The 12,608-nt window shown below is 37.0% G+C and overlaps 1 protein-coding gene across 1 annotated transcript in view; it reads right to left on the bottom strand.

The window, feature by feature from the left end:
• The window catches only part of LOC132828169 (transducin-like enhancer protein 4), a 206,342-nt gene that overhangs the window by 73,273 nt on the left and 120,461 nt on the right, over nucleotides 1-12,608 (bottom strand). Inside the window, exons 7-8 of the mRNA XM_060845101.1 lie at nucleotides 7,322-7,505; nucleotides 2,623-2,639 (exon numbers count right to left, since the gene is read on the bottom strand). Coding sequence (XP_060701084.1) covers nucleotides 2,623-2,639; nucleotides 7,322-7,505 — 201 coding nt within the window. The remainder of the gene's footprint in view (nucleotides 1-2,622; nucleotides 2,640-7,321; nucleotides 7,506-12,608) is intronic.

Here is a 12,608-nt window from a genome sequence, read left to right as displayed (position 1 = left end):
CATTGATTCCTACCCAAGGAACCTTTAACACTTTTGACTATCAAGAATCTATTTACTTCAGTCTTAAATATATTCAAAGATTCCTGCTCCACTGCTCTGTGGGGAACAGAGTTCAACAGATTTAAAACTTGATGTTCTGTATTACAGTCATATTAACTTAAAATGTTATCCCGGTTTCACTCTTCACAGATGCTGCAGGACCTACAGAGCTCTTGTGGCATTTTTGCAATAAACAACATTATTTAATTTATCCCTTTGAGACTCTATGTCGCCTTCACAACTTATTTTCGTATCTAAGTTTGTGTCATCAACAAATTTAACACTGATACTTCAGTTCCTTCAACCAAGTAACTATTATCAATTGTGAATAGTTGAGGCCTCAGCACTGATCTCTATAGCATTCCACTCACCACATCTTACCAAGCCAAAAATGCTGCAGTTATACTTAGGCTGTTTCTTATTGACTAATCAAGCCTCCACCAGCACAGCCATACCCCCTACATTATGAACTCCCATGACAAGATTGTCCCCAGTCCACAGCTGATCAGCTGAGCCGAGTTAATTTGATTTACTATGGTCACATGTATGTTAGTACAGTGAAAAGCTTTGTTTGCGAGCAGTACAGGGAGATCATAGTAAGCAGAGCAGTTGCTGTACCAAGCCTTTATGCATCGGATTGAATGCTTTCTTTGGTGCATTTGTAAAATTTGATGAAGACCCTTATGAACATGCCAAATTTCCTAAGCCGCTTGAGGAAGAGACATTATTGTGCCTTCTTGACCATTGCATCTACATGGGTCTGCAAGCTGTTTCTCAACAGCTAAACCCTGGCACTGGGCTGGTAACACAGTCCTCTGGATTCCTGCTGAGCTGCAGAGAACTACATTGGTTCCCAACATCTCCTCCACCAACCACTCCCAACCCCTACCATCCCCCAGTTGGCTATCCTCTCCCATATAGTCACTATATTTTGATTAATTTCTCCTACAGAAATGGTTTTCAATGCAATGGTGCCTTGGTCAGTTTGCTCATCCACATACAGACTCAAGAACCTCAAACCCATTGGACAAGTGCAATGGTTAAGTTTCTTCCCATCTACCTGGGGTCTGAGTCTGCCTCACTCACAATCACTCCTTCCTGTCCTTGCCCACTAACTAAATCAGCTTCCCTATCCTCAGAGGTGTGACTACTTTCTGGAACAAAGCGTCACAGTAACTTTCCCCCTCCCTGATGTGTCAGAGCTGGCAACTCAGCCCTTACAGTGAGTAAAACTGGAGCTGAAGTTCCTTGAGTCACAGACAATTACTGCAAACATATTTCTCTGGGTTACGGTGGATTCCAGGAGATTGCACAGCCTGTAGTCACAACACATCACCTATCCTACTACTTTTATTATCTTAATTAAACAATTGGTGTAATTAATTAACTAGCTTACTTATTCGTCTTGCTTCCACTTACTGCACTAGTTTAAACCTCAGAAGTTGCTCTGCAATCCACACCCTCATCCTGACTTGGAGCTTTATCACTCTCACTGGGTCAAAACCCTGGAAATCCCTCTCCAACAGCACTGAGAGTGCACTTGCAATAGATAGTCTGCATTAGCTCAACATGCAGCTCACCACCACCTTCTCAACAGCATTTAGGAATGGGCAACAAAGGTAAGCCTTAACAATGATGCTGATTCCCTTAAAGGAATAAAACAAATATGCAAGATGAGCAGGAAGTTCTCCAGTACATTGCCAAAAATTCTTCTCCAACCATCAAAAAAAATTGCGTTGTGCCTAGAAATGGGCTGTGACATTTGTCTATTTAACAATTAATTTATCTCAGAAACAAAACCACAAAAATAAATAACTGATTCGAAAAAGGGCTTTGCAAAGCACTGAAGACAGTGAAAAGATGCTTAACAAATACAATTTTTAAAAAAACTACTTATATTTTACATCTCAAAGAAATAGTCACATTTGATCAAACACCTACACTGAAACACCTCCTTGTACTGGAAGGTTAAATAAAACTCTGGTTAATTGCTTTGTTTGGCCATCAACTTTGTCAATTAAAAAAGCAAGCTTGAGTCCTGGAGAAGGGTTGACTTCTTCACCTCCTGATGCTGCCTGGCTTGGTATATTCTTCCAGCTTCTTGCTTGTCTACCTTTGTTACAATATGTCATGCAGCATCTGCTCAATATGCTCCCATCACTGGCATATAAAAACCTAGGAAAAGCTAAGTGTTCATCTTCCATAATGTCAAGCTGGTCTGGTTTCCAAGGCCCAGCCTCAAACGTACGAAGAACAAATATCCATTTCCCACTTACCATCAACATGGGTCAGAAGAATGGTGGTACACTATAAAGGAAAGGTTGATGCTTCGTGATTGTAGATTTCTCTTTGAGGAACAACAGTTTCTAATTTCAGCTTGAAAATGAACATATCTACAAGCATAGCTTTAAACATGATACTTGCAATTGTATCAATCACTGCATTCTTGTTATTAGTACTGCGATAATGTCAAAAGGTATAGGAACAACAAACTAAAAACTAAAAAGAATAAACAAAGTAAGAAGTCATCAATGGATTTTTTAAAAACCCTTTTTGTGAAATAAAAACAGAGTTGTAACTTACCTTTACTGAGTCTCTGTCTGTTCTCATTTAAGCCACGTCATGAGAGAATGAATGAAGTTGCAAGCAGGTACAGATCAAGAACAAGTAGCAACAGAGCAGCATTCCGGTAGGGTGGAAGGGAGTTGGAAAAAAAAACGCACTTATTATCATCAACAGCAACATTATTTACACCAGTTATTAGCTATGCTGTTTTAACATACTTGATATTCAGCAATCTACACCAATTTTATCCCAAAACCAATCTCCAGACAGTGGAATGTAAATGAACTTTTCATCTGATTCTGATCTTTCAAGCCTTGTTTAAAGCCAACATAAGTGCATTGCAAAATAGATTTGGGGGACCATAAGGGATGATGAAAACTTGCCCTCCCATTGACAAACAGAAACTCTAATTCACTCAAAACCCATGCACTTGCCCAAACTTCAAATTGGATCCATGATTTTTATTTGCAAATAACATCAGAAGAAATACAAATGAAGGAGTGCTGTAAAAAGTGTTGCAGTTCAGACAATACAACTATAGTAGCAACTGACAGCAATGTTCTCTCCAAAGCGCGCGGATGTAGAGCCATGCAGAAACCAGTGCTAACTGTACATGGGTCAAATAGCTCATGCAGAGTAGTGGTCGTTAAAAATAAGTACAAGCATAGTCACATGGCAATCTTAAAACACTATAGAAAAAGGACTGTGCACAGCAAGTAAAAATTAGCTAAAAATATTTTGCACAACTGCAAAAATTGTCAGTGTGTTTTTTAATTCAATATTAATTTAATAAATTTATGGTTTGAAAGCCAAATAATATAGCAACTACATTATATTTATCTATTTGGCTCTTGCTTGCAAATATGAATTGGATATTACACCACTGTCATGGTGAATTGAGAGATGAAGATTTTGTGAAATGATACAAACTTGGTCATTGTTTGTTTTTTGAATAATACTCTCAGCAAAACCCTCCTGAAGCCAATCCATGTTCAACAATAGACACTTCAAGAAAGCAATTAGTCATTACCATGAATAAGCTTAAAATATTATGGACTTGTTTTGAAAATTTTTTGAACACTTGTCAACTTTTAAACCAATCCTTATATCCCCACTGATGAGTAAATAAAAAAGCAGACGAATAACTCCACAAACTTCAGCCACAAAATTGTTTCCTATTCAAGCATTTCTCCAAGTGCATCAGTTCCCTTGTCGCCAACTCATTCTCATTTATACTGTTGAGCAACCATAATATTGATGAATTAGCCTAAACAGATCCTTTCAGCAGTTCACACAGGCAAGCTATGGTAAATAATAAGCAGCACATAAAGCAGGTCTGATATACCTATAACCAGTTAACAGACTAGATGTAAGCATCATTTTTGGGAGCCAATTAGCTTCACCACTGGCAACTCCTTCCATCAAAGTCCCCTAAAATTCCTCTCCCATGGAGAATGTTGATACCTTCCAACATCACTAGAACTGTATTAATTATATTATATACTTATCTCCAATAGTTCTATTTCTATCAGAAACAAACACATAGGTTAAATAACCAACAAATTGCTTTAACCGGTCAGTTTGGTATTTCCTTACTGCAATAGGCAGCAAAAATGCTTTGGTTGTGGAAATAAAAACTGTCACTTTGCATAATAATATAGATATATAAATTAAATAACAAATATAAGGAGATTATTCAGAAAAAAGTATCTACTCACATTTTCAAATATTCATCAGTAAAACTAAACATGCTTTATCTTAGTTATAACATTCTCTCCAAATGTAACCAGAGGAATTGCAGATTGACTAATCTAATTAACCGGTTGTGTTTTCTTCATAGTTATTCTAAACAACATGAATATACATCAATCCCCCTTCTTTGGCATGAACTGGCTATTGCACTCCAGCTTTACGAGATAAGGCTAACTATGCTGTGCAACACCAAATAATGAAACTGCATGGTAGATGAATTAGTAAAGTTAAATCACATGGGATTCAGGGTGAGCTTGCCAATTGGATAGGAGACAGAGGATGATGGTAGCATTTCTTAAACTGGACGGCTGTGAACAGGAGTGTTCCATTGGAATTGGAACTTCAGTTTGTCACTAATATAAATGATTTGGATGAGATATAGAAGGGCTGAGGAGTGACAACCGGAGTTTAATTTGGATAAATGTGCAGTATTGCATTTTGGTAATACAAACAAGGACAGGACTTATACAATTAATGAAGGTGCCCTGGGTAGTGTTGTAGAACAGAAAGACCTATGCATTCAGGTACACAGTTCTTTAAAATTTGTATCACAGATGGACAGGATGTAAAGAAGGCAATTAGCATGCTTGCTCACACCTTTGAGGATAGGAGTTAGGACATCATGTTGAGGTTGTACAGGACATTGGTGAGGCCTCCTCTGGAGTACAATGTGCAGTTTTGGTTGCCCCATTATAGGAAGGATAATATTAAACAGAGGGTTCAGAAAAGATTTACCAAGCTGTTACTAAGAATAGAGGGTTTGAGATATAAAAACAGACTGGAAAGACTGGGAGTTGTTTCATTGAACATCAGAGGTTGTGGTTTATAAAATCATGTGGTGTACAGATAAGATGAATGACAAGGATCTTTTCCCTTAGGTGGGGAAGCTCAAAACTAGGGGCTGCATTTTTAAGGCAAGAGGAGAAACATGTAAAAAGGACAGAAGGGGCAACTTTTTTACACGGAGAGTGACTCATGTGTGGAATGAACTGCTAGAAGAAATGATAGATACAGGTACAGTTATAATGTTTAAAAGACATTTGGATACGTTCATGAGTGGGAATGGTTTGGAGGGATATGGACCAAGTGCTGGCATGTGGGACTAGTTTAGTTTGGGAACTTGGTTGGTGTGGACTGGTCGGACTAAAGATTATGTTTCCATTCTGTATGACTCTGTGACTCTATGACTCTAGTCGGTTACCAAGAGAGACAAAGGCTAAAGTTTCATGGCTAGTCTCCCACAATCTAAAATCCTACAATTTTTTGCATTTTATACATTCTTAAAATTAGACAGAACATTTTAGCCCATTTGGCCAAGGCTAACGTTTATTCTATTCAAGGCTCTTCTCACTGAACTATTAGCATTGCCTACATTTCCTTCACCATCAAATGTTTATTTAGCTACCCCTTCAACATCTCCATATCAGTCATCTCAACTATTCAAGATGGTAAAGTTTCACATTTTATCGCTCTCTGGATGACGTTTCTTCAACTTCTTAAACTGACCATCTCCAGCTCTTGCTTTCATCTCATTCTTTATCTTCCCGTTTTTTGTTCAAATAAACTAATAATACATAAAAAGCTAGTTTTTAGCTTCAAGAACCACATTGGAAAAATGGGAACTCTGTGAAAATCTGGTTCATAATTCATTTGCTTTAAAATATAACTGTCAGAGATTAAAATTTTGAATCTAAGAACAATGGTTCTTAGTCTGGTTAACAAACCGAGCAACAATCTAAGGCAAACCAAACAAGCCTAGGTTTAATTAGCTTGTGTTTATTTAACAAGATCTGAGGTGGAAGTGAAAAAAAACTAAATAATGGATGGCCTATTTCTGAACTTCTGGATAGAATAGGGGTATCTATTCTTACTTCCACAAAATAAGCCAAAAGCTGGCACTTCCAGGAAAGAGGATTGCACAGTTCCCTTAGATTTAGAAATTGCTCAGATGAGTGGCAGAATCAAACAGTTGTGTTGAACATAAAATATTTTGTTTAGCTTTATCTTTGTTTCATGTCTGAGATCAACCAGAGAATGTCAATTATCATAGAAAAAAGCTGTGGGAACAAAAGGCTCTTTAATTTAATATATTTGTGTATATTTATTAAAACAAGGAGTTTAGTTTGGATTTTGAGTGTGAAAAGCAGCTGGTGGATTTGCTCTCGTGGAGAAAATTTGCAGTGATCCTCAAAGAGCCTTTGGTAGAAATCAGTTAGCAGAATTAGCTTGGAAGGCGATGAGAAATTAGTTGGGCATTTGCCAGCAATCCAAACAAGGAGCTGAGGCATCCACATTTGTGAGGTCTGTGAAAAAAGGTGAAAGGTGACACAATCAAAAAGGCAGTGGAAGGACCCCCCATGGAATCTTACCTTGGAGAATCAGTAGAAATCTGAGGAGATTTAAAGTGAACTTCAGAGGGTAGCACACATTATGGACTCGTCCGAAGGAAGTGAATGATCATTCAGGACTGCTTTATTATATAAGGTAGTTCTTACGTGGACTCAAAGGCAGAACTGAGTTCACAGCATAAATAATTATAAACTAAGACATTAAGTAATAGCATTTGCATTGTTTAATCTTTCTTCTGTAATATATATAAAGATTGCTTTGTTCAAAAACTTGAAGTCCTATGGTGTCACTCAGCCGGTTGAATGGTTGGTGTTTGTGCTTTCTTTAAAAAGTAACAGTCTCTAACAGGATCAAAACACAAAGGGAAAAATCAGTTTAGGTTGAAATATTTTGTAATGCGAGGATACTAAGGGGAAACAGCGAGACATAGAGATGGTTTTTAAAATTCAGACCATTCATGATTTAATTGAACTGGTCAAACAGACTGAATCATCTACTCCTTTCTCTTCTATTTCTAAAGAGAAATTAAATTAAAAATCAAGTTGCCATTTCTAAGTTGCCATTTCTAAGTTGCCGGCCTTTAATTGACAGTCTATAATCAATTGCAACTGTTTACCTCTTTGGTGGTCCGTGTCATGATGCTTTTTCTCATCTTTCATTGCACTTGATAATGCCAATAGTCCTGCACTGCTTCCAACTGACGGTATTCCTGGGGGCTGGAGTCCAGACGGATGAGGGGTGAGAGGTACTGGAAGTGCATGGCCATGGGATAGATGTTGGGCCTGTAACTGTTGCTGCTGCTGTGAAAAAATTAATTTGCATGAACATAGAATATGGAAAAATTAGGTATTAAACAGTAACTCAAAAAAAATAAGAAATCACTTGCACAATTACTAAAAATGCACTTGTAAATTAAAGTCACAACATCTTTCGAACTGGATTTTCCACTTTTCTTACAGACCTGGACCCCAGAACTTATGGAAAACCAAACATGTAGATGTCATGCCAAATTTAACAGGATGGCTAATGATGTGTCTTTTTTTTACCCCTTTTCCCACACAGCTGTCAAACAAATTGATAGCATTGCGAGCTGCTGTACAACGAAAACAAAATAGCAAAAGAGGCCAAAGCCAAGGAACCTTGGGCACAGTCCTCAGCAACTGAGCAGATGGAAGCCAGAAATAGAGCTTAGATGGAAGGTACACAGGGAATGATGAGGGAAAACAGGAGCAATTAAGAGAAAAAGAGGGAAGGAGGGTAGCCATGGTAGAGGGTGTCGAAATTCCAGTCAAGCCAAATTTAGCAAGGGGGAGCCCAAACGGTATCCACACCGGCCACAAAGTGCTCCTACTCTAACTGACCCAAAAAGATCTGTAAAAAGACACTTAAATTCCTAACCTCAGATTTACAGTTAAGTTTTCCAAATTCTGGGAGCAACTAATTATTTAAAATTAGGTTCTCAGTTATACAGTGGTAATTTTAATTTAAACATGTTCATGAAGTATTTCACAAGAATGAAATGGGCGTACACACACCACATTAGCAATATACTCCGAGAGTTGAAATTATCATCTGCTGACTCATTCCTGTCTGTTATAGAGACAATTTAACAGTGAAACCCAAATGTCCATTTACAGATATTGCATGTTAAACCAATATAAAAATTGGGCTTTCAATCAGAACCCACGATTTTGGACAGCTATTTTTAACAAAAATATGTCATTGACGCTATACTATTATTTTCCAATAATAATCAGTTGAACATTGGTAAGATCAATGTCTTCTTAATGATCCAGTACCCATACCCACCAATGCATAATTACCCAAACAGATCCATGGGGTCAAATTCCGATGTTCCGTGAAATAAATTAAACACCAGTTTTGCAAAAAACTTTAAAACATAATTAAATAACCCCAAAATTCTGGATCTAAGTGGCCATGTGATGTGCTGTATATTCTTTTTCCTGCTCTATAAACATTTACAATAGTTTGTATTTCAACTTCCCATTCCTTCAAATTGATGGTTCCACTCACAATGTCATATGATCACTAAGGGATTGATTTGGATTTTTTAATCATGTAGCTCGTTTGAAATTGTAGAATTATGAAAAATATCACAATTTTAAAGGGACCATAAACCCAGATTAAAAACAATCAGACTTCAAACTACAAAATGCAGAAGTAATTCATTTTGCATAAAGCAGCACATAAACTAAAATTAAAGGACTATTTTATTAATTTGAGTCAATTACTCTGTGACATTCAGAATAATATAGTCAAAGTAATCCAAAGGAAACAAAACATGTTACTGAAGGAAGGTGTCATAAAATAGGCCTCAACTTTGTATTTCCAAAATTAATTTACTGAAGAAATGAGCAGTATCTCAGAAACTACCCCCTCAGCATCCATGGCATAGCAATAGTTAACATGTGAGAAAAGTGAAGTAAATGACCCAGAAAGGAACCTAATCGCAGCCAACATTTAAAGTCCTCAATGTCCTTAGCAGCACTTCAGCAAATTACTAAAAAAAACCTGATGTAGCAGAGGTTCAGGTCCTTAGGTTTGCTCAATAATGGCAAAATAATTATGCACTCCGTGCACGTTTGGTGTTGCTCGGATAAAAGCTAAAGGTTTGCCCTTGTACTCTTTGGTATCCAGTGAGTCTATGTTGTGACAGGTTTATTTGAGTGGGACTATGATGCGTGCGCCAGTAAGTGAACTGACAAGAGTTTAAAGTCTGTTTTACCAGTACACTGGCAACACAGAAAAACTCTCAAGAGGTTAGTATTTGAGCACTTGACCTCAGCCAGAGCAGTAAGGAGCTCTGTGGGTGGACTGACAATTGGTGGGTAGGTAGTTGGTTGATGCTGTTGTGTGATGGGGGAGGGGAGTTGATTTGTGGTGGTGAAAGAAACTGAAATTAGCGTATAGATTACTGAATATATAATGAATCATATCAAAGCCTGAGCATCAAATCCATTAGGATTCTTTCAATCAACATTAAGATTATAATATATTTGTACATTTAAGTAAATCTGACTACATATTAAAAGTCCATCTTCAATATTAGCTTCAGTACATTAGCTTCAATGAGCTGTGGCATAACTTAATTTAGTTGAAAATGCAACTATTTATTTCACTAGAGCAAACTATTGTAATTATTTCTTGAACAAAATATACTGATATATACACGTTTTTAAAAAATGATGTTTATATATAGAATTTAAACCTAAAAGAATATTGACTGAATTTTGAAATCAGTGATGAAGCAATGACATTCACCACTGATTTAGCATAAAGCTGTGCATAAAGAACTATCATATATCTATGCTGCTGACTTCCCCTTTCTTTTTGGCAGTTTAAATTGAACATCTAGTCAAGAGGATCTCAAGATATACAGTAGCAACAATGAAACATTCTCATACATAGCAAACTGGGGAGTTGAATAATTAAATCTCTTTAACATCTAATCTTAAAACCTATATAGCAAAATAAGTTATGATTAATTTTTTTTATACTTTAATACAATAATATTTTTAAAGAACAGATTTCTTTTTAAAGTTACGGATTTTTATCATAAAGGAAACATTGCAATTTCCACAGATACAAAATTAGTTTTTCAGAGCCAATGTTAGTGTTTAACATACTTATGAACGCTACACACCATTGAAGACCCAGTTCCACTTCATTCCAGGAGGTTGCAACTTTTTCTTTACATGTTTGTGTAGTGGGACTAAAAGTATTTTCAGATTTCCCATCGACTGCTGTATAGGGGTGTTTCAACATTGCACTCTGGAGTAACATGGAATGACTGACAGCTACTTCTGGGTTTCTGCCTCATCCTATGCAAATATCCTGAAGCAATGCTAAGTTTCAGTGAACTACAGCGACATTAAAAAATTATCAGCATTGGTTATGTCCTTCGCAATGCAAAATTCAATCTGAAATTTGCTCCACGGGGAAAGAACAAGACAAAAAGCAAAAGAGGTGCCAATAATGGACTGCAGCAAATTGTAATCAGAGTGCTAAATTGTGTTGTGCAAATTATCTTCCAGAGCACAGCACTACATAGTCATGTACCTCTCTGTGACCAAAAGACTAGACTGTACGATGTGAATCTGTATAGATTTTTGAATGAATGAATAATGCTTTCAAATCCCAGCAGAAAAGCGTCAAAACTCTTATCTTGCTGAATTGCAAATCATAGATCTATATGGGCTACATCCATCATTTTATACCAAATTAGTGCTTATAAATAGATATACATTGTTAACTGTAGATTGAGGTGTTCTAATTTAGAGGTTTTCCACCAATTAGGCAACAGCACTTTGAAATTGCTGGCAAGTCAAAACTCCAGAAGAGCTATATGAAGCAAAACAAAGTGTAGGAAATACAAGAACTAGAAACGTGGAGTTGCATAGACTTCAGAGACCACATTGCCACAAAACATGTGGCCCATCAGTCACACTTGGACACATTCCTCCTAGTACAACAGAATCCCTCTGAACAGACATATTGAATGGTGTTCCTGCTGTACTGCAAAATAAGTTGGGAGTGTAGTACTGGAAATGCACATCAGGTCAGACAGCATCAGAGGAGCAGGAGAATCAACGCTTCAGGCATAAGCCTTTCACCAGGAAGATTCTACTGCACCTCAGATGCTGCCTGACCAGCTGCGCTCTTCTAGCACCACATTCTTGACTGATCTCCAGCATCTGCAGTCCTCACTTTCTCCTCTGTGATGCAAAATAACTCATTGTCTCAACTGTGGATGTCAACTAATTTATTAACAAAAGGAAAATAAGGTTGTGCATTTCTGACACTAATTGGTCATCAAAACCACTTTAACTTAAAAATTACAACACAATTTCTGGCAAGAAGGTGAAAATTTGCTCTGCTTTAGTATTGAAAATTTGGAGGCAGAACATGGCATATAATCAAAATAACTGCAAGTCAGCACAGTGATAGCAATTTCTCTGCAATATGAAGCCAAATTCAACATCTTCCTTCACCCAAAAACAAAACACAAAGAGTGAGCATCAAATAGCTATCCCCCTATAACAGTTTGCAAATCACACCTGAAACGGAGTCAAAATGACATACAGGCTAGTCTTAAGAGGGAAAAGTAGTGGAGTCAAATACAGAAAGCCAACCCCCACATAGTGACAAAAGCACCATTCATACTTCTAGCATGACAAAAATATCATGGTAAAAAGATTTTGAGCTTTTTTACAGCCCAATTTAATCTGTTCCATTAAGAGTACTATACCTGGCACAGCAACATGCAACACAAACTCCATCTATTTGTTTCTGAATTTCATTACAAACTAAGGCCTAGATATGAAAATTAAAGATGTGTTGTTAAGCCAGTTGCTTTTACCTAATTACTGTGTGGCCCCTTCTTGATCAATATTGAAAGCTTGTTTGCATTTTCTTGCCAAATGGACAATCCAAGTTGAAGATCTCATCTAATCATTTCCTCTCTACCCCTAAAAGCTGTGAATATTCAGTCACTGAATATACGCAAGATAGGACACAAAAGTCTACCTAGCTCTAAGGGAGCTAAGTGATATGGGAATAACGTAGAAAGCTAAAGTTGAGAGAGAGATCAGCCTGGGTCTTGTTGAATAGAGGATGGCTTTGAGCGATGAAATGATTCATTTCTGTTCCCATTCCTTACGTTCACTAAGAAATTTTAATGTTAAATTCCAAATGCAACAAAGAGAAGGACTACTTGATTTTTTCAACTGAATTCAACAGAAATCTTACCATTGAATAAAGAGACAAAAATACTGGTCTTCAATGTACAATTCTGAAATGCTAAAAATACGTATCTACATGACAATTTTACAAGAAGTAGTGACAAACTTTAGGGACTAGTGATATAGGTAGGATAAGATTAG

This window comes from Hemiscyllium ocellatum, chromosome 2 (genome assembly GCF_020745735.1).
Source record: "Hemiscyllium ocellatum isolate sHemOce1 chromosome 2, sHemOce1.pat.X.cur, whole genome shotgun sequence".
Taxonomy (NCBI): domain Eukaryota; kingdom Metazoa; phylum Chordata; class Chondrichthyes; order Orectolobiformes; family Hemiscylliidae; genus Hemiscyllium; species Hemiscyllium ocellatum.
Note: the sequence above shows the minus strand (reverse complement) of the source record. Positions and strands in the feature narration are given on the sequence as shown.